The following is a 24,252-nucleotide window of genomic DNA, read 5'->3' on the forward strand; positions in this document are numbered from 1 at the left end:
AACAATATATACGCCAAAACCCTTTTCTTACACAAGCAGAATAAATTTATATAAAAACGCTTTTAAGAATAAAAAAAAAAGTGAATTTACTAAGCGAGATAAGATCATTAACATCACATGCCATGCGGATTATGCAGCCATAGTGATGATGATAACATATCCATCTCAGTTAGTAAACGTCTGGATGTCTCAGAAATGTCGTAAAGTACAATGAACACATGATTATTGGAAACATAATTCGGATATACAAAACGTGTGTCAGACCGATCATGTATATACAATAGAGGCGATGATAGATAGAGAGAAAATAAAAAATACGAAAAAGGGTAGAAAAATTAAATAGAAAAACTAAATAGAAAAACCAAATAATTTTTAATGGTGAAGAATACATAATTGTGTAATTTGTTGGCGTTTTATAAAATCAAGTTATTCAATGACTCGACTGCATCCATTCTACACGAATTTTGTAACTAATCGGGGCAAATTCACAGGCATAGATCGTTTCTGCTTGTATCACTATAAACTGAGTCTCTGCACTTAATCAGTGTAAGTATTATGCTGTTATTAAATCAAATGAATATAAACACCGATATAATTAATAATATTACTGTTGATATTTTCTTATAATTAAGATATCACGATTTATTTTGAATTTTGTAAAGATATAAAACTCCCTCTCATGGATAAAATTATTCATGCAAATTAAGATTTAGAATTTTCGCAGCCAAACTAGACTATTTAAATCAAAAACATTAAAACGTTATTTATATAAATTTCTACAAGGCTGAAATTTCACAAAAATAATTTTGGGTTAAGTTAATTGAACCTTTATAATTGTACTACCTCGTATATTAAAAAATCTTTATTTTCTTCTTGTATTTAAAAAACGATACTTTGTACGGATTAATATTGAATATCAAAAAGTAAGCAAAATAATTCAAAGTATAAAATATGGACAACGTAAAAAGAAAGAATTTTAATTTATTAATGACGTACAAACTTTATCTGCCCTAAAAAAACAGTTGTAATTCGAAAACATCTATGTGCATTTTTTTAAATTCAAATTTTGACCAATTTTTTACCAGTCTGTTTTTAGCTGGCTGGAAGATATTGTTTTTAGCAATAAGTCTGAAATAAATAATGTTTCTAAATATGTTTCTTAGTCAGAGAATCTCTTATATAAAAGTGGTCATTCAACACAACATTGTGTCACATTTACTATTATGCTTATGTTTGATTGTCCACGTAATTAATAGAACTATGCGATGGGAAAATTATATTATTTACAAGGAGAAAAAATATTTATTCAGTGATTCTTTAACTGATTTCAAGCAATTTTTTTGGTGAAAATTTGCAAGGCGCGTAGTCTAATCAACTCGCTAATTTTCACATCCTTGTGATGTAATAGGACATTCCAAATATTGCCAAAAAAATATTTCGGAATATTTTTACAAAGTATTTACTTTATCACGTAAGGAGGTTGCCAAAACAAGTGCCAGCGAGGAAATGACTACCTACTTTAATTAAATAATGTTTTTTAAAAATCAAACTTTTTAATTTTTGTGGGGATAAATCAGTTTTCCGTTACAATATCAACAAAATATGTCAAAAAGAAAATTAAGAATTAATCGCCTTTTCCGCACCCAGTGGTTTATAGGGCACTGCATTGGTGAATTAAATGCAGTATCGTTCAATCATCTGTCACATGAAGGTAAGGTGATCAGTCTCACGCTTCAGATGCCAGTTCAGGAGCAATTAAATATTTCATTTTAAAAAACTTTTAAAATCAATATTTCACGTCCACCCTACCAGGAGTCAAAACAAGGATCTTTAGAATGGAAAGCAAACACGTCAACCACTACACAACGATGCGGACTTATCTCTACTCGGTTTTGTCAGTCGGAATTTTTTCCTGACAGCCATCGAGTCGAAAACATTCGTCCAGAGTAATAGTACTATTTCATAAACAGAACTGTATTTTTCATCCGCTTGGACACAGGGAAGAAAAAAATATGAGCATTACAACAGAGATGAATAACATTTTAGAGAAGTTAATATAGAATTTTAGGCATCTACAGGGCTTATTACCTGTAATTGGTTGGTTTAAGTGGCCACTTTACACACTATGTAACATTTACCATTCCGCTCATATTTGAACATATATATTTATTTATTTATTTTATTTATTTATAAATTTATTGCAAAAAAATAATATACATACTTAATAACAGGGAATCTATATAAAACCAATTAAATTTCAAATGAAAACGGAGTGTTCTCTGTTTATGATAGTCTTCATCTAACATGGCACAGCCTGTTCTAAAATAGAGATTTTCTTTATTTAGAGCATAAGTAGTCCTATACTAATAAAACAATAAATAGATATTTTTTTGACATTCCACCTTACCGCCTACTGGTTTTCAAATAATTTTGCTTATTGTTATAATAGATTTTTTTTTTAACAGATTTTTTTTTAATTCGGGATAAAAAATAAGTATCCTATTTTATTTTTCACCTCTTCGGGTATCCTTATTCAAAAAAATATGACAATCAGTCGAGACGTGTTGACTCTGTTGAGACGTGAAGGAAACACAAGCTAACAAACAGACGCACTTTCGCATTTATTACATTAGTAAGGAAGTAAGGATTTACAAAATATTTCTCTCTCAATCACAAATAACTACCGACGTGCTAATAAGCGACGTGACGACAATTTCTCACCATGTTGTTTATCGTATTCGCAATCACAATAAAAACATCCGTGAACACCTAATATTAAATGTCAAAATATTTACGTTTCGCGACGTATAATCCTGTTGCGCAGCACATATTTAAATTTCACCGATGTAAATATGTAAAATATTCCAAAACCGCTTTTTTATTTATTTAGTTAGTATTTATCATGCTGTTATTGCATTTAGCCGGCGGTTGGCAAGCCAAATGTCAAGAAAAGTAGTCGCCATAGTATTGTAGTTTAATTTTCTCTTTTTTGTATTAGATACTCCTTACTATTTTGCAAATGCAATATATTGTATTCTTTTTTATAGTAAACGCCGATTTTTCACCAGTGAACTGTAAGTATTTACGAGGAAAACAAAAAACAAACCGATACGAGCGTTGACTCAGAGATTACAGACGCGTCGACTTACACGTATGACAGCGATAACTTAATCATGTTCATTATTGTTCATTGTGATCGCTCAAATGCTTAGCATGTTTTTAAGCACCTCGATAGTTATTTGTGATGGAGCTACTGGGCTCTGTCTGCAGAAAACTCCCGTGAGTCCTCCCGAGTTAGGCCCGCGTCCCGTAGTTCAGACGCGAACTGCTAACAAACTGTCAGCCGTGGACGTCCAAGATCGCGAGTACCTGATGCCTAGTAAAGCAGACAAACGTGGTTAAAGCTCTCGGGACGCATCCATAATATATGGCCCAGCCGTATCGCCTCTGCTGACGACATTCCTTACGAAGTCAAACTACCGCACGCCCAGTATTCTTCTGAGACACCTATTTTCGATACTCAATAGTAAGGTGCCACGATTCGCATATATAGAGGAAAATAGGTGCTATAAAAGCATTGCATAGGCGGCACTTTTGTGTTTTACCGAATAAATATATGATGTAATAGGTACAATTGTTCTTATAGTAATTGGTAATAGCATAATACAGTAGAACTCTAATTATCCGAATTAATTGGAATCAGACCCCATTCGGATAGTAAAAAATTAAATTAATTGTTTTTTTCCAAAAAAGGGGTGTATTTCAATTAATTACTAAATGTTTGTTGAAAATAAAATATTAAAAAAGCCAACACTTTTACACGTTAAGCGTTGTTACAAGTGCTGTATATTATATTACATGTTTGTAATTTTAGAAATATTTATTTATTTATGATTTATTTATCAACGGTTCAAAGAAACTTTTACAGCCTTTTCCAGCTGACGATACCACGACAGAAAAACTACTATGGGGATAGAACAATGGGGAGTGTAGTATCAAAACCGTTTAATTTAATACCTGTTGAAAATCGTGAGGAAAAAACTGGAAAACATTTAAAACAATAGTCAAAAACTTATTAAAAACAGCAAGTGAAACTTAAGAGTGCACATAAATATATTATATTCTTATTCTAATAATATACTATGTGCTAAACTTTTATAAATTAAAAACAAATAATAAAAAAATGTAATTTAACCCGCAGATAAGCCTTGGCTTTGCGGGAACAAAAATACAATTCTGTACAAACAAATTACAACAGGGAATGAGAATACCTTAAAGCAGGGAATATGGAAGTCTAGGCATTTACAGGGCTTATGACCTGTCAATGGCTGGTTTAAGTGGCCACTTTACAACTGTGTAACATTCACCATTTTGCCTATGCTTAAACATCGATATTTCTTCAATTCTTCAATTTGTTAATTTTAGTAAAGTTAAAGAGCTGAAACCTTTATTGTTTTAAATTATTTCACATACTAGGCAACGCCTGAAAACAATTTTCCAATTTATTATGTATGTTATTGTATTTGTTAAAGAAAAAGTGTTATAGAAATAATTACAGCAGTGAACGATTCATTGTGTAATACATTATATGAAATAAAGTAAAATAATTCAAACCAAACAACAGTAAAATATATAAAAAAACAACAAAAAAGAAACATAACATATCTAAGATGACAAATCTCTTCAATCCGTGCCTCATGTCTGAGGATGGTGATTACGCCTGACTCCAGGCATGGCTCGTCTGTGGACAGTCTCCCTCCATCTGGAACGGTCTTGTGCTCTTCTATAGGCATTCGTCAGTGACGATTCTGATAACTCAGTGACTGTACCGCTCCATCTTGTCGGTTGACGTCCACGCGACCTTGTCCCTTCGACACTTCCCAGAAGAAGAGTTTTCTCCAAACTATCAGAATCTCCCCTGGAAATATGCCCAAAGAACTGCAGGATTCTTTTCTCGCACATGGATATCAGTCTTTCTCTTATGTCCAGTTCCTGGAGAATAGATGCATTCGTACGTCTGGCCGTCCACGGAATCCGCAGCACTCGCCGCCAACACCACATCTCGAAAGCTTCGATTTTTTTCTTTTCAGATTCCCTCAGTGTCCAACACTCCACACCATACATGAACACTGAGAAAACCAAGGCCTTCACCAGTCTCTTTTTTGGTGTTAATGGTTATGAACAATTATCGAGAGAAGATCTTATGTTCTAAATATAAATATAAAAAAAGTAATGTTGAGAATAATTAAACACAAAAATAAAGTGGCAAGTATTTAACTAGGTAATAATGAAAAAGAAAAATAATGTTTCAATAATAATAAAAATAAAAAAAGTTTTTTAGATTTAGATCAATTAGAGTATAAATGGAAAGAACACAATTGTAAGACGTCCCTGCACATTATGGTACACAAGAATTGTTTTTTTTTAATGTATATATTTAATCTGGATAGGATTGTTTTCCAGTTTTCGTTATAAATTTTATTTTTAAACTTTTTGAAAAAAAAACTTTTTAATTCCTGTTTTGTTCATCTTACTGGGATGTTGTTCTCGAATACCTACTAAATATTGTATTCCAATTTTGGAGTTGCTTTATTATATTTGTTGTTGTTTCTTTAGAAATTGAATTGTGTAGTCAGTAGCTTACTATGCTTGACATATAAAAAAAATATTGCATCAGAATACGTTTGTGCGTGGCCTACCACGTGTGTTATCACATTACTAAATGAGTGTACTATTTAGACAACTTTAAGGCGATTAACTTGTAATGGGGATATTGTATTAGTAACCGCACGTTTTCGACAATGCTTTTAATAAAAATTAAAGGTTTTTTTGTCACTTTTCGTATTTTTATGTTTAAAATTTAAATGGATTCAAATATTATGGTTTAACCCACACAAAACAAGATTAAAAGGCTAATGGCGACCGATGAGGAAAAAACGAGTGTATCGATTCTAAGAATATTTAAAAATATTATGTAGATATTTAAAAGCAATAATAAACATCGATGTTACGTATGTACCCGGCTATAGATATGTTTGAAATTAATGTTACATTAATAGGAATGGGTCCTTGAAAGCAAATAAACTACAATTAGTTTTTCAAATTAGCCAAAGGTTTATTCTTAACGACTGGAAATATAAATATATGAGAATAAATAATAATTTAAAGCAAAAATGTAGTTTCTAACAAAGAAAAAAGGATATTTTTTATTATCCATGTAAATAAATGGGAGTCAGTGTCGAGAAAGCTCCTAACGTCACTGCGAGCTATTCAGATCTGTTGTGACGGCTCCCCCTAAATTAATTCTTGCCTTCCAAACTAAGGTCTTGAAGAGCCTGGTTACTGAATAGAGGCCGAGCGCTTTAATATCTATTGCTAAATCTCCTCCTCCAAGGCCCAAGTCCTCAAAGTACCGGGGTATTTGGAAGGGGGCAAAAGCTCTCACATCCTCAGGTCCAACCAATGGTCCACCGTCGATGCGACTTCTCTAGTGATATGGAGAAAGTCACAATACACAGTCAAATCACATTCACAAACTCGTACCCGAAACATACATCACATTCACATACGAAACCCGGTCACTGGTTGAAATTATTAATAAAAATGGAATAAAACTAATTATAATAATCTTCCTAATGAACTAAAAACTATTAAAAATCATCAATAAATAAATTTGAAGTTAATCTAAAGAAATTTTTTGAACTAGTGTAAAAACAACATTAAATTTTAATTGGTGTGAATGTATTATTGTTTTATGCTTTTTCTTTATTTATATCCTGTTTTTATTTTTCTTTTTCATGAACTTGTATTTAAAATTATATAAACTATTATAAATAAACAACTAAAATAGTGTAAGTCACCCTCCAAGAACAAGAGGTCTCTTTTTTGGAGAGTTACAGTGATAACATTTACTAGATGTCTAAAAGTAGATGTTTAGAATTTTACAAAAACGTGTACTTTTTATGAAATTTATGAATTAAAAAATTTGAAAAAAAAAAGCTATTTACGTTTTTTTATGATTATAATTAAAATGCAGTTCCACCAAGAAATACCAGTAGTAAAACTCAATCTATTAAAATAAAATACGTACAATTTGGCATAAAGGTGAAAATTCGTACTTAATTACATTGTTTTTTTTTCTTCCTGACATATTTTAATTTGTTTTTTTTTTCAGGCACAAGATGTTGAACTCGTTTTCAAAAGGATTTATCAAATTCGTAATGTACATATTTCAGTGCATTTTAGCACCCTTCATTTGGCTCATAAATGTTGGGAAATCCAAAAAACTACCCAAAATTACGAATCCTTTGCTCTTCATGAGTGCAACGAAACTCTCATACATGATCAGAACCAAAAAAGTAAGCTTTCCACTAAAATTTTACTAGTCATATTTTTCTATTTCCGGGCGAATGAAGAATATAATATTTATATATCTGATATATAACGAGAATCTTCGACGAGTGTTTGGACTCAATGGCCGCTACGACTCGCCATTTCGGAGATGTGACGGACAAACAAACAAACTCAACACAGGACTTTGGTTCCATTGAGTAAAAATTCTGAAAAAAAAATCCCGTGGGAAATAGTTTTTTATAGTAGTGTAGTGGTTTGTGCGCTCGTCTACCATGCTTAAGGTCCGGGTTCGATTCCTGGAAAAGTCAACATGAAAGATTTGTTTACGGGGTAGGGTGGTTTTAATCTGGAATATTTCACTATCCCTTGAGATTGCACTTGAAGCATAAGACTGATCACCTTACCTTCCATTTTTATTTTTTTTTATTTATTAAATCATACAATTTTTTTTTTGTACTCCCAGGAGTTACAACAAACTCATTTTAGGACAGAAAAATAACAGATGATCGAGTTGAACTGCATTTACTTCATACATGCAGCATCCTATTCACTGTCAGGCGCTGATAGGGGTTTAACAATGATGATTACCAATATAAAAAGTAACAAAAAATAAAATTTATTTATTATTCCATGTCCGCTCCCTAGTTGGAGCATATGGTGTCCACAAAGAGACTCCATGCATCTTTATCGGTTGCCAGCTCCTGTGCGTCCTCCCAAGTTAGGTTCGCGCCCCGTAGTTCTGACACGAACTGCCGACCAACCGCATCGCCTCCGCTTGGTGACGATTGTCACCGGAGTTTGCTGCGTCCGTTCTCTTATTAATTCATTCCTCACAAAGTCAAACCACCGCGCACCCAAGATTCTTCTGAGACACCTTTTCTCAAAACTCATATAACCGAGTATTGCTGTTTTAGGCCCCAGTGAGGTGCCACGATTTGCATCCGTAGAGGAGAATGGGTGTTATGCAGTAGTTATATAGGCGGCATTTTGTTTTCACAGAGCATCTCCAGACAGCTTTCGTACTGTTAAATGCTGCCATTTTCCGTAACATATACTCCCTGTATTGATTACTTGGTTTGACAGGGGATTTTGAGCATCAAGGCATGAAGTGTTACAAAGTACATGGGTTTTTGCAATATTGATTTTGAAACCCATGCATCCAGTGTACATCGGTAGATGTTATACATTAATTGAATTGTACGGTAAACAAATAAGTGAATCACTGGTCAGTCATTTCAAAGACTTATTATATAATGACGGCCTACGTGGTATAATGGTGAAGATACTTGACTCACATGTGGAATGTTTCAGGTTTGATTCCCGGTGAGAACATAAAAATTAAATGCGGGTTTAAAAACGGCGGATACTTATTTGAACACCTAATAGAATTTTCAGTTTTTACTTGGTGAATTCAGATTTGTCCCGCGCCTGCAATCTCAATGACAATGTTCGGTTTCTACGAGCGTAGTACCTATCTACGTACGTACATTGTACAAACGTAGATTTTATTCATCAATTTGATTTGTACAGTAAACATTTTAGAAGGTATGCAATCGCGTGCTTCAAATTACAGCGATAAAGATGAATGTCATCTTGTGTTTCTAAATTGTTCCACGTAGATGGCTACAAGCAGCATAACGACATCAAAGAATTTTTCCGAGTCTAATTTTCAATTAATACTTTTCTAATACTTTATCCCTTTCGGCACCCAGTGCATAATACACTGTCTTGGTACACCAGCTATTTTTTGTTACATAAAGGTATGATAATCAAACCAGGGACTGTTGGGGGAGAGACACAGTTTAAAGTGACACAATCAGGAACGACCTATGCCTGTAAGCTTGCCCTGACTCGCTAAAAAATCCGTGTTGAGTCGGGGCACGACACGAGGCACTATGAAATGTTCTAGTGTAAAATCACTCTTTAAATAAATATTTCATGTCGGGAATCAAACCCGGGGCTTCTTGCGTGTTAGGCAAACGGATTGACCACAAAGCGGAGTCTATTTTTTAATTTATTTTTATTTTTATTAGTTTCTGATCCTATATTTGTAGTGATATACTCATGTATCTGTGTCAACTAATTGCTTGTCCCATCTCAACACAGGACTTTTAGTCTAATGGAGTTGGGACTTATGTCTCAAATAATGTACAATAAACTGATGTATGTAAATGAATAAATAAATAAATAAATGGCCAATACGTAGAAAATATGTGATTTTTGATACGAATTTGATGTTAAATTTTTCGTAAACATTATTAGCTATCATTTTTAATTTTTTTGCAATGCAATAGGCCAAGAGACTTTTTGTTTAAGTGGTGAAATAAACTATAGAAAACCCCAGAAATCATGTTTAGTAATTTTGATATCACCAGCAGCGCAATCACAAATGACTATCGAAGTGCTAATTAGCGACGTGATAACAATTTTTCTCCGTGGTTGTTTATCGTATGCGCGGTCACAATGAAACATCCGTGAAAGTTATCGATCGGGATTATTATATTTTTTCAATATTGTCATACTTCAACTTAATGCTAGGCAACACCTAATATTAAATGTCAAAATTCAAAATATTTACGTTTCGCAACGCATAATCAATCACATATTTGAATTTTACCGGTGTAAATATGGAGAGTATTCCTAAACTGTAAGTAAAATAATTTAGTTGTATTTTTTTGTTCACAATTTATCATGCTATTTATTTGTTTTGAATCAAATTGAGAAAGCTATTAAACTTAACAATTGTTGAAGGCGTTTGGCGTTTTGCAACGCGACCGCGATAACTTCAGCGTGTTCATAATTGTTCGTTGTGATCGCTCAAATACTTAGCACGTTTTTTAGCACGTCGATAGTCATTTGTGATTGAGCCCCAGAAATCTAATTCAAAATGCCTTTCTAAAGCTTAGCGTCCACTCTCTTGGCATTACACCAAAGATTCTTTTTTATCCTTTTTCTTGTGTTTAAATTGTCTTTAATATTTATAACTTTATCATTAATATAACAAAAATGAAAACTGTAATAATTTAAACGAAGAAATACAAAATTCTCTACAAAATATGATGTTTTAGGTGAAAGCTGAAGTAGTCATGATGGCGTTTATAGACAGATGTAAAGAAGTCAATCCCATACTGAATGCTGTAGTGGAACCAAGGTACGAAGTTGCTCTTACTGAGGCCAGGAACATTGACAATCTTGTCGCTTCTGGAACTCATACAGCAGATGATCTGGAGAAACTATTTCCTCTGCTTGGTGTTCCACTGACAGTGAAGGAGAGTATTGCAGTTAATGGTAAGCGAAGCTAACTTTTTTTAACAATTACCAGATTTAAGGTAAAACCATTGTGGAATCAGGCTGGAGTCACCAAATGGAGGGCAAATTCGTTTTAGTTGTAAATCATATCAGCGACATCAGACGAAGAGTAGTATGCACAAACACCACTAAATGGTTCGTTTGTTCTAAAATCACGTCAGGATCACCTGCTGAAACAGGAATAATGATTAATTATGAATACAATGTTATTAATAGAGCACACATAAGAATATGTTTATGTCTGCCCTATTTCAAGATTAAAAATTAAGAAACACCAATTATTACAAAAACAACAACAACAACAAACCATCACGCCGTTTCCCCGTATGGGTAGGCAGAGCGGATAGAACGCCACATCACTCTATCTTTGCATACAGATCTCGCTTCGTCTACATTCATACATCTTCTTATGCACGCGCGCCGATTATTCCGACCTTTGACATGTCCATCTTCAAGTATTTGTTGGATTTGGTCATGCCATATCTTTCTCAGTCTACCTCTATTTTATGAAAAGGATAAAAATCTGGCTTTATGGTTACACAACTGTCAAATGTACGAATCGCGTTGTTGTCGCTTCACTAGTGTCGCGGACTTACGAATCAGAAGTCCGAGGTTCGAATTCTGATTAACCGCAACATGATTCTCATTTTCTTACAGTGAGTTATTTACAACATGTTGAAATTGGTCCCAAAGTTGATATATTTGGATACATTATATCATACAAGAATTTAAATATTTGTTTTTTATTTTAAAACATCGTATAAATTCGTAAATAATTCCTGCGGATAAATCCAGTTGGTACTTATCAACAAACCTGCGTCCCCACTCAAAATACTATTAAGAAAAGGAATAAAAAGTTCTGGGCTCCAGCAGCACAATCACAAATGACTATCGACGTGCTAATTAGCGGCGTGATAACAATTTTTCACCGTGGTTGTTTATCGTATGCGCGGTCACAATGAAACATCCGTGAAAGTTATCGATCGGGATTATTATATTTTTTTAATATTGTCATACTTCAACTTGATGCTTGGCAACACCTAATATTAAATGTCAAAATTCAAAATATTTACGTTTCGCAACGCATAATCAATCACATATTTGAATTTTACCGGTGTAAATATGGAGAATATTCCTAAACTGTAAGTAAAATAATTTAGTTGTATTTTTTTGTTCACAATTTATCATGCTATTTATTTGTTTTGAATCAAATTGAGAAAGCTTTTAAACTAAACAATTGTTGAAGGCGTTTGGCGTTTTGCAACGCGACCGCGATAACTTCAGCGTGTTCATAATTGTTCGTTGTGATCGCTCAAATACTTAGCACGTTTTTTAGCACGTCGATAGTCATTTGTGATTGAGCAAAAACTAAAAACTAACTAACTTTTTACTTTTAAAAATGTGTTAGTTATCATGTTCGATGCGGGAAAAATATGTTTTTTTATATATATATATAATATTGTTATATTGAATAGTGAAATAAGCTCGGTAAAAAACAGCGCGATATAAAAAAAAGGGTTGAGTGTTATTATATATTTGTATATAACCACTTACCGACTTTTCAATGTCTACCGGTTTCGAGACGTACCCATCTCTTCGTCAGGACATCAATTAAACCAACGTGTAAAACCAACTATACACCTTCACCATAATTGTTACACAAAAATATAAAACCAACACGACATGCATTTAAATTATTAACCTTTACATGCACTGATTGGGTTATGAAATTATTTTATGTTATGGGAGAAATAGCTGAAAAAAAGGGGGTTTGTTTTTTTTTTTATTTTTTTTTATTTAACATTTTGTACAAAATGTTATTTGTACATTGGCGGGCTTATTGCCAAATGGCAATTTCTTCCAACCAACCAATAAAATAAAAGTTTTATTTTTATAATTCAAGTTACAGAACATATTTAATAGAGAAAAAAAAAGATTAAAAAGTTAAAAATATATAAAAATAGAAATATACGTATTTGTTTATAAATTACCTTAAATCAAAACTATTACTCAATGGGAAAAAGGAAAAAAGAGGAAAGAGGAAAAAGGAAAGGAGGAGAGATTAAGGAAGAGAAGGGAGATGTTTCTTCAGACGTGATTTAAATAGAGATAATGTAGTAACATCTTTGATGGTGGATGGGAGATGATTCCACAGTCGAGCCGCATGGACACTATATGAATTAGAGAAGAAATAGGAATTGTGTATGGGTATTAAGAGAGGGCCTTGAGAATGAGAACGAAGAGGTTGCAGATGTGTTGCTGAATTAGCGGACATTCATTCTTCGCGTAGCAAGGATAAATATTTTTTGTCTTCACATCAAGCATAGTAATACAAATTTTACATTCCAAATCCGGTGCGAAAATGTCCATTTGAAGATTTAAAAAAATAAGAGTTCATCATTTAAAAAAACTAAGAGATATATATCGAGTCTTGTGTCCTATGTCGACTAGTGTGACATCACAGCCACGCAAGAGGTAATGACGATGTTTAGTTTTCACGACTTAATATTTTGCATACCAAATATACCTATTCAAATACTGGTAGTCATTCTACAAAGTTTTGCTGCTGATGCCTTGCCTTCCACTTGACCTTCAAGGCCACGTTGTATGAGTATGTGCATCGTCTTGTCGGTGCTTCAGTGTTGCAAACATTTGAATAGAGCCTGGGCTCTGTAGAAATTAAAACAAAACTCATGTAAGTGCATTATCTATTGACATTACTTGCTGAATGAATAATGGATGTAATAAATAAAAGAGTTTATTGTGTTTTTAATGGCGTAGATAATTGAAAAGATACAGATAGAGACATAAACTGAAGAGTGTGGCGTGCGTTTATAAAATCACTTTAGTCATTTTAAATACAAATTATAATGAAAATAAAATGTCGGCCTCGTGGTGCCAATAGTCAGCGCGTTTGCCTACCATGCAAGAGGTCTCGGATTCGATTCCCGACATGGTTGATGTGAAATATTTATTTATAAGGGTGTTTTCATACTAGAATACTTCGTAGCCCCTAGACTGGTACCTGAAGCGTAAGGTACCAGTCTAGGGGCTGTAACAAAAACCTTACCTTTATGTAACAAAAAATATCAACATACGCTGCGATTGGTGTACCAATGCAGTGCCCCATGCACCATTGGGTGCTGAAAGGGAATAATAATGATGACGATGTTAAAGAATTTTTATTATTTTACAAAAACTCTTCTAGAGTTTCGAGAGAGAACTCCTCCCATCGACTGGTGATATAGTTTTATGTAGTTTTATATCACCCGTCGACGGGAGGGCTCTCCCAAAACTGTAGTAGTGTTTTTGTAAAATTATAAAATTTGTATAACACTAATAACGAAAATTTATTTTCATAATAATTTTTAAAGAAGTGTTACGAAGTGAATGCTGATTTATTTATTTATTTTCAATTTTTTAGTTTACATAATATATTTCAATTTATTTATTTATAAAAACAAAAAAATCACACATAGGCATGGCCTATGCGTGGATATACTAAATCTAAAATACATTATGAAATCTATGGAGTAGATGCATTTATAAATACATTTTAAAAACATATAAAATAAAAATTAATAAATAATATTAATTATCAAATACTATTTAATAGTATGGATACAAGGTTCATTTGCTAAGCATTTGAAATAGTATATGTAGCTTTGCTAAATCGCAATGTTTTATATTATGGTTAGATATTATAATTCAAGAGTTTTCCAAAACCTTTTTTTAACATTTTTAGATATAAAACCCTATTTTAGAATTTTCTAGACTTTCCTAGAATTTTTATCATTTTTTCGATTTTCACATGGCGCTTTTCCCTAGTTTTCATTTCCGGGCCATTTTATAGCTTTTAGAAATGAATAAACCACTAACGTTGCAAAAAATTCATTATTACGATATTACGAAAAAATATGAACAACCTAATGGTCTTTATAATACAAATGTACATCTATCTAAACCGATAGCAAATCTCCCGTTCTTTATCGCAGTTATTTTTCATCAGGTATGAGCAATTCGGCTGGAAGGGTGATCATGAAAAGGGTTCCAGCGACTCATGATGCAGAATGCATAGCACAGGCGAGATTAGCTGGGGCTATTCCCATCCTGGTCAGCAACACTCCTGAACTCTGCCTGTGCTGGGAGACTTACAATAACACAACTGGGACTACCAACAACCCATACGATACCAGAAGAACACCTGGTGGATCTTCAGGAGGGGAGGTAACTAACGAACCTCACAATATTGATCAGAAACTAAGTCATCAGCATGATCGTATATTCAACTCATTAGGTCAATCGCGCGCAGGAGATAACGATTTGAATCATCGCAAAACAAAAGAATTTTCTGTAGATAATAGTACAAACAATAACTAATCCAACTGACCCATTTCCCGTTCCAAGGCATGTTTAAAGATATTGCTAATATCATTTTGACCTCTCTGGATTTGTTACTTTTTTATTCAGTCATTGAACTATCAGCTGCTTTATGCGTTTATACAAGATTAATCATTTGCATAACACATTTTTAGTTTTATCGCATGCAATGAACTCATTTGCGATTTCCTGTCACAGTTCTGCAGAAACCAATCATGATCTTGAAATTTCTTTAACTTCTAAAGTTATTTTTTTATTGCAAATCGCCGATTAGCATTTTGCGAATGTCTCATTCTAGGCAGCGCTTATTTCTGCCGGTGCCTCCGTGGTTGGCGTCGGATCAGATATTGCTGGTTCTCTGCGGCTTCCAGCTCACTATACCGGAGTGTACGGACACAAACCGACTCCTTACGCCGTGTCTACAATCGGACACATGCCGACTTCTAACTCTCAAGACTGGAACAAGTTTTTCACCCTCGGACCGATGACGAGGTACGCGGAAGACCTCACTCTTATGATGAAGGTGATGCAAGACCCTCGAGGACCACCGCTTCAACTTGATAAGAAGGTAAAACATTTTGAGATCCAAAAGCGTATTTTAGTAAAAAAATCTTTATTCATGTAAAATTTTTTGGAGAATGTTTTTTATCATGGTCGTAAAATTATTAATGTTTCATTAGAATAACCTATAGTCCATGAACTAATGCCTAAAATAGTGGGGGGGTTTGAAAATGATGAATTCAAAAAACCTACAAAATGCTATGAGGTGTAATGTATACAGGGTGTTCTTTAAACTCTGTCACATCCGAAACCACGATGATCAGTATGGGCAAGAAGACATGTTGGCATATTTAAAAAAATATTTAGAACGAAGAAAATTTGTAAAAATAAAATATTAAAAAGAACAAATGGTTGCTTACTTCTGCAGGGGAGAAGCGAGGGGGGTTAATGGTGAGTCAGACTCCCCCCTCCCCCTCCTCGTTTCTCGCCTGCAGAAGTTAGCAACCATTTGTTTTTTTAAATATTTTATTTTTTTAAATTTTATTTGTTCTAAATAATTATTTTAATGTGTCAATATGTTTTCTTGCTCATACTGATCATCGTGGTTTCGGATGTGACAGGGTTTAAAAAACATCCTGTATATATATATATATATATATATATATATCAATAACAAAATGCTGGCTCTTTTATATATAAATAAACAATATTTTATTATAATCAAGATTATATCTTTGTACACTTATTTGTTTATAAATTTGTATAAACCACTTAATTTTTTTAATTACACTTCGACCGGTTTCGAGGTTACTACCTCATCGTCAGGAATTTAACTAACTTATAATTACACGCGTTGCTATTTATGAGTTAGTTAAATTCCTGACGATGAGGTAGTAACCTCGAAACCAGTCGAAGTGTAATTTAAAAAAATAAGTGATTTTACAAATTTATAAACAAATAAGTGTAAAATGTCATACCACAAAGTGAAAAATGTTTTTGATAACAATAATATTATATCTTTGTATTAATATAATTTATTTTTTGGTAATTCTTTTTAAATAAAATATAAATTTTATTTATTTTACTAATTTTTCACACCTATACGACTTTTACGTACATAGAAGCTATATAAAATATATAAACAACATAAAATATAAAAAATAAATAATAAACTAATTGGTATATATATATATATATATATATATATATGTTTATATATACCAGTCTGACGATGTCGGCCACGATGAAACCCGGTCACTTGTAAAAATTTATAAATAAAAGTGGAATAAAACTATATACGTATTTTTATGATTATAATATATATATATATATATATATATATATATATATATATATATATATATATATATATATAAAGAAGCTGTAAAAGAGAGAAAAAATCGTAGAAGATATTAAAAAAAAAAATAGGTAATAAAATAAAATACGAACATATGAAAGAAATACAGTTTAATAGTTTAAAGCAGCTAGGTACATAATATTAAAATACAATAAAAACAGAATATTAAGTTCTAAATAAAAACATTTTGTTTTTAACCACGTGCTTATTATTCATAGGACAATATTTTACTACCGGTTTTCGAGCAACGCGAGGTCTTTTGTCGAGGTATAATTATTCAGAATTTAATATGAATCCTCTTTTATAATTTCAATAGTGTCTTACGTCTAATAATGGAGGTAATAAATCAAGTCTTTTGTAATATTTTGTGTTTGTGCGATTATTAGTTGTTATTCTAAAATAAGACAGGGGGTGACTGTTGGAAATAGTATTTATTTGATAGTTAAATTGCTATTTTTTTTCGCTTTTTATCAATTATACCAAGGTAAAAGGGCACGAGTTGCTCCAAAACTGGTCATTACAAATACAAATTTAAAATGTGGTTAAAAACAAACTATTTCAATTTTTATTTTTATTATAAAATTGTATATGTTAACCATAGTGAAAAAATTTATTGACGAAGTTATCGGTCGCTCAAATTAAAAAATTACACCATGTTATCTGCAGAATAATAATATTTCCTAGTAGTGCATTTTCACATCAATTATTACAACCTAATTTCTTCATTGATCAACGTAAAATAATACAGCTTATTGTTTATAAAAACCCTACCATGTCTATATAATTTTTGCATCAGACTATCAAAAAACGAAACAAAGCAATGATTTTTTTAATATTTTTAATTTATCGATGGACTAAGAAAAAAAATATATTTCGGTATATGTAAAAATATTATCAGATGATTTTTTCAAGTTTTGTAATTACTTGGCTTGTGACGTCACAAGTTCTCGTCGGTAAGTTGTGCTGGCTAGTAAATTTAAAGTTCAGTGTTTTTAATTTATTTTTGAGTATGTCAATAAACTTTTAAACTAAGCCAATTAAATATATATATATGTATATATATATATATATATATATCTCGTCTTTTCAGCACTATGATTTTTTTAAGTTTTGTAATTCTGAAATAACTCCGCGTGTGACGCCAGAGGTTCTTCTCCGTCAGTTCTGCCGATTGGTTCGTTTAAGATAACCTTCACAGTTTTCATATCATTGGTTGGTTCATATGAACCAGTGACGTCGTTCCGTTCAAAGAAGTAAGTTTTTTTTTATTTTTAATTCGTACATTTTCAAGAATATTTGCAGTAAAATTTAATGCTCTAATTTTTACCGCGCGCTAGAAAACATTTTTTGTATCCAATTTCCCGTAGGGCTGAAGTTCCTCATTGACTTCCTGAAAAATCGGAAATCTGTTATTGGTTGATTCGGAAGAACTTTACACGTAGCTCAAAGTAGTTCATTTTTATTCTTTTTTTTTAATTTTCAAGATACTTCACTTTACATTTTTTGTATCTTATTTCTCGTGGCACTGAACTTCCTCAGTGATTATCTGCACGTACACATATACGTGAATCAATACTGAAATTTAAATTGTTGTGTGTTTATTTCAGCGATCGTTAGAAAATCAATTAGAATAATGTCCATACTTGGTAATGAAAACAAGTGGCCTTGTTAGATCAAGGTAGAAACACTGTTTCTAAATAGGTATATATAATATGTATAATTAAGTTTTGTTATTGCCAATAACCATCTTTCATTTAGTTCTAGTGCCAACCCTAATGTATGGGAGCGATGTATGGAATTGGAAAAATAATAATGAAAGTTGGTTAAATGCTGTCGAAATGCGATCTCTCGGGCGAATTTGTGGTAAAACGATGTATGATAGATGCACAAATGTCGAGATCCGTCAACTATGTAAGGCTGAGACGTGCATTATCGACAGAATCAAGAAAGGGGTGCTGCGTCGGTTTGGACATGTAGAGCGAATGGACAGGGGAAGAACGGCCAAAAGGATCGACGATTAGAATGTTGATGGATGCAAAAAACGAGGAAGACCGAGAAAGACATGGCGCATTCAAGTCTATCAAATACTTAAAGATGGACATGTCAAGAGTAGGAATAATCGGCGTGCGTGCATGAGAAGATGTATGAATGTAAAGGAAGCAAGGCCCGTATGCAATTACGGAGTAATGTGGCGTTCTATCCTCTCTGCCTACCCCTACGGCGAAACGGCGTGATGATTTGTTTGTTTGTTTGTGTACCACCTTTCCTAATATTTTTTTGGATTTCCTGCTTTTTTGACAAGAAAACATTAGAAGATTTTCGAAAAGCTTGCAGTAACAGGAACAGTTGAGAGTTTAGTATTGTTCACATGTGGACAATTCAAAAGACATGACAATATTGTCTTGTCCCAGCGCTGTGAACAGCTTCGATCGCGCAGGACAGAACGCTGGGACAATACGAAAATTCAGCCGCAGGTCACACGTGTTTTATTTTAAACTTGTCAATTTAATTGATGGATGCATCAAGAAAATAGGAAACTGGATGGCTGAAAACAGACTAACATTAAACCCATCAAAAACTGAACAACTGTGGGTGGCTTCAGCCAGACGACAGAATTTGATCCAGGATACGGCTCTACCTAATGTAGGGAGTACCGTTTTACCCACCGTTAAACTACTGGGAGTTTTACTCAATTCTGACCTATCTCTTGACGCTCAAATGAGTAGAACGATAAGTTCATGCTTCTACCAGCTGAGACAAATTAAATGCATACGCAAAAAATTGCCGGTTGATGCCGCCCGTCAATTAATAAATGCGTTTGTAGTGTCTAGAGTCGATTATTGTAATGGTATCTATGCAGGTCTACCAATGAACAAAATGACTCACCTACAATCTGTATTGAATGCAGCAGCGAGACTTATTTTCGGAATCTCTAGTTTAGTCATATCACTCCACTACTTCGGGAACTACACTGGCTACGTTTTCCACAGAGGGTCGAATACAAACTCTGTTGGCTTATGTATAAGTCACTGCACAACTCGGCTCCGGAATATCTAAGGGAACTATGCATTCCAGATGAACTAGCTGACAGGCGTCTCACGCTTAGATCAGCTACGTCTACGGCGAGAGGAAAAGTTATTATACCTCTACGCAAACAGCGCACTAAATTTAGTGAACGCGCATTTGCGGTCGCAGGCCCTATGGCATGGAATGCTCTCCCAGCAGAGGTGCGAGGCTGTGAAAGTGAAGTGATGTTTCGGAAAAAACTTAAAACCCACTTGTTCTCTAAATCATTTGAATAAATCCGTAGCACGTGACAACAAAATAAATTATTTTAATTAAATTATAAATTTAAAAGCTTCAATCAAATTAATTTAACAATAGAATCACCATGTAAAGCGCCCATGAGGTATTTTATTACGAAAATGGCGCTATATAAGTTATCCATAATAATAATAATACTAGAATTATATATACTAAATTTTAAAAATGTTTTTTTTCTGTCTCCATTTCCGAACATTTCGCTATTGTCTTGAGGTCCTGTCAATGCGCGTTCACACAAGGACAATGCGGCCGCGCGCGGTGGTAGAGCTAATCACCGTCTGCGGAGATAACCTGCCCGTCTATCTCGGTGATAATTTCTAATAACAATGTTTTGTCCCACAACTTGCTGTTTGCACGTGGACAATGGTCGGATCAAAAAAATATTGTATAAATCAACATTGTTCTCGGTGTAAACATTTTCAAATGTATTATTATTATTTTTATGTTGTATTTCTTTGATTGCAGGTCGACATAAAAACAATGAAATTCTATTATATGGACGGCGGAGATGTTTTCTTAGCCAAGAAAATAAACCGAGACGTTAAGGACGCTTTACAAAAAGTCATTGTCTATTTTCACGAGAAACACAATATTGTAGTGGAAAAGGTAAATAATTATCATTAATTAGTCTTTATTCTTGTTTTCCTGATACGCTGATCAACATCAAACATCACGACCACCACTCAATTTATCGCTCTAGATGCAGGATTTAACTCTTGAGTGATTTCAACAAGATAGATAGATTTCATCAATATAGATGAATTTCATCAAGATATATAAATTTCATCAATATGGATAAATTTCATCAAGAAAGATAGATTTCATCACGATAAATAGATTTACAGTATTTTGAGTGTGTTCAAATGTTTGTAGATACAGAATTTCATTATCTAGGGAGTCATTAAGATTAAAAAATTTCAACAGAGATAGAGAACATTTTAGAGAAGGGAATATGGAAGTCTAGACATTTACAGGGCCCATGACCTGTCATTGGCTGGTTTAAGTTAGCCACTTTACACACTGTGTAACCTTCACTATTTTAACTATGTTTGAAGTCCATATTTCTTCAATTCTTCCATCGGTTAATTTTAGTGAAGTTATTGTTTTCAAGCGTTGCCTTGTATGTGAAATAATTAGATTAGATTAATCTTTTCACAACAATAAAGTTTTTAGCTCTTTTACTTCATATACATCAACAGATGGAAGAATTGAAGAAATATGGATTTTCAAATATAGGCAAAATGGTAAATGTTACACAGTGTGTAAAGTGGCCACTTTAACCAGCCAACGACAGGTCATGGGCCCTGTAAATGCCTAGACTGCCATATCCCTTCTCTCAAATGTTCCCTATCTCTGTTGTAATTTGTTACTAGATAGATTTCATTGAGACAGATTTGTTTTAAAAGGGGTATAACCAACCAAGCGTCAATTTTCGAGGCTAGTCAGCAGTTGGGAAAAGGGGATTTGGAATAAATTCATTAAAATTCACCACAACACCCAGACCATTTGAGAAAACATGTTTCTTGGATTTTTTCTTGCAATTGGCGGGAATCAAACCCGCGACGCAAGTTTAATTGTATTTCCTGCTTTTTAAACTTTAGAAACAATTATTTAATATTGATGAATTTATCGACGTTTAGACGTAGATCTATATAGAGAGTATAGCTAGCATATGTAGATCTTTAAGTGTTAGTGTTATTATAAAGGTAGTTAGCCTTTTCGTCAGCCTCGTGATATAATGGTCAGCGCGTTTGCCTACCATGCAAAAGGTCTCGAATTCTATTCCCGGCACGGTCAATACGAAATGTTTATTTCAAAGGGTATTTTCTCACAAGATTAATAGTCGCTGGACTGGTACCTGAAGCGTAAGACTGATCATCTTACCTTCATGTAACAAAAACGATCAAGATACACTGCGACTGGTGTACCAATTCCGTGCCCTTTGCACTATTAGGTACGGAAAGGGAATGAAAAAAAAGATTTTCATTTTCAAGGGTGTTTATCAATCAAACCACAAGATTCTACCAAATTTTTTGACCCTATCAAATTATCTTTTCGGCAAAAACATTTATCAGTCCAAATATGAAGAAATAGTAATTCAGTAAGCGATGATGATGATTCCTTTAAGACAAGCATTGGTTTTTAGAGTTTTCACCCTATTCTAGTTTTAGCTGTATTTTCTGTAAAAAGTAATTGTATTAGCATATTTCTCCTCCTGATGAACCTCCAGGAGTCCGTCTCAGGATGACCTGATGATGGATTACATGTTCTTCCTGTTAGATTGTCGAATGTTTCAAGGTTCAGACACAAACGTTATCACATTGGTTACGAATTATGTGGGTACGCATGGATCAAGTATTGTCACAAATTCTACATTTTTTTTACCCACAACCCTTGTTACCTCCTACCTCAGTATCCTATGATCACCTGCCACCTTAAGACCTCGTGTCGTACATCGCGCATTTATTTCGTTAAACGTGTGCCGCATTAGAAAACTTTGTTTCTACGACCAACAGTGTTAAGCTCCGGATCGGGGCTTGCCATCGTGTTAGTACCACTCGCAAGTGTCAAGTCGGATCCGGCAAGTCCATCAAGAATGAGGATAAAGTTAGTGGTATCCCTTCCATCTCATTTGCTGGAGTCAGGGCCGGTTTTAGCACTACCAGCGCTCTGGGCGGGATTTCCACCCCTTTAAACCCATACAAACCAAGTTTATAATGAAATAACCATTTAAGAATAAAGTTTTACTTTTCTAGCCTTTCTATCAACGAACTCTTTTATTTAAATATTTTAGTTTATGTTCTCCGTAATTGCGTTTTCTATTGACAAAGATGCCAAGTTTTTCAATCTAGATTGAGATATTGTCGATCATAGATGAGTTTTTATCAGTTTAAGCTTAGAAAAACTCCTTTCCCAACTAGCAACCGTTACAGGTAGGTTGGTAAAGTGACCAATATTTTCAACGCTATCCATACATTTGGATACAGTTCTTGTAAGTTACGTTCTTTGATATTATTCAAAACAATGACAGGATTAACCACATTCTGATCTGGCAAAAATGATTTCAGACTTGTGAGTTCACCACACAACATACAACCATCTATATCGGATTTAGAATCTACTGTTAATTTCAATTAGAAATTACTACAGAGTTTGAGAAGGTCTGGTTTCTTAAATCATTTTTATATAGAACAGAAAAGACCAAGATTTTGAGTATTCATTTAACCTTTAAAATCTTTTATTGAGTGAAATTAAGGTAGTGTCTAAAAGGCTGTAGAAAAATTCAACTTCAAATTTCTTTTTTGGAGAAGTTGTAGGCCACTATAATGAATTTGTCGCTAGATTTAGGAAATTTATGAGGAAGTTGGACTCGCTCGATGAGCGAGAGGATAAAATGGGGCGCCTGCAGCGCCCCTTTATATCTGGCGCCCTGGAAGGTCGCCCAACCGCGCCCTACCCTAACGCCGCTACTGGCGGGAGTTATGACCGGTTGACACTGAATACCGCATAGCGAAGATACGCATTTATTTTCATTTAATTCAATTACAGATCACTCCGCTCAATAATATCGTTAAAACCCTAGGGCTTCGCCCCCGCTATTTCGCGCCCCGCATCCGCATGGAATTTTGTTTTCCCACCATACATAAAAACTAACTTGAACATGCCCAGCAAAGTTCATTGCTTTGACGAAGAAAAGCGCCGGCCGCCAGCCCTCTTTTTGATTTGTTATTATGACATCTCCTTCATTTTTTATTTCGTTATCAAACGATCCTGATATTCTGACTGGATATCGGATAAACGGAGTTCTACTGTAGTCTTTCAACAGTATTTTATTTGCAACCCACATTTCATTTATAACCCACATTTCATTTATAATTCGTAATGCGGTCCGGTCCGTCTTACTTTCGGAATACGTCGGAAATAGTAAACAGATACAAAAATAGGTCTTGTTAAACACACGTAAATAAATCTTTGACTGTAAAAAATGATCCGTTAAACCATATTTAAACTCGTTTATTCATTTAAAA

The 24,252-nt window shown here is 33.6% G+C and overlaps 1 protein-coding gene across 1 annotated transcript in view; it reads left to right on the top strand.

Moving 5' to 3' along the window:
* Window positions 1–24,252, top strand: part of LOC148276661 (fatty-acid amide hydrolase 2-like) — a 53,914-nt gene that overhangs the window by 24,202 nt on the left and 5,460 nt on the right. Inside the window, exons 2-6 of the mRNA XM_088233969.1 lie at window positions 7,175–7,358; window positions 10,422–10,641; window positions 14,672–14,889; window positions 15,341–15,610; window positions 20,690–20,830. Of these exons, the coding sequence (XP_088090095.1) occupies window positions 7,182–7,358; window positions 10,422–10,641; window positions 14,672–14,889; window positions 15,341–15,610; window positions 20,690–20,830 (1,026 nt within the window). The 5' untranslated portion in view covers window positions 7,175–7,181. The remainder of the gene's footprint in view (window positions 1–7,174; window positions 7,359–10,421; window positions 10,642–14,671; window positions 14,890–15,340; window positions 15,611–20,689; window positions 20,831–24,252) is intronic.

This window comes from Micrasema longulum, unplaced genomic scaffold (genome assembly GCF_059751315.1).
Source record: "Micrasema longulum isolate JH-2025_06_02 unplaced genomic scaffold, ASM5975131v1 h1tg001167l, whole genome shotgun sequence".
In the NCBI taxonomy this organism is placed as follows: Eukaryota; Metazoa; Arthropoda; class Insecta; order Trichoptera; family Brachycentridae; genus Micrasema; species Micrasema longulum.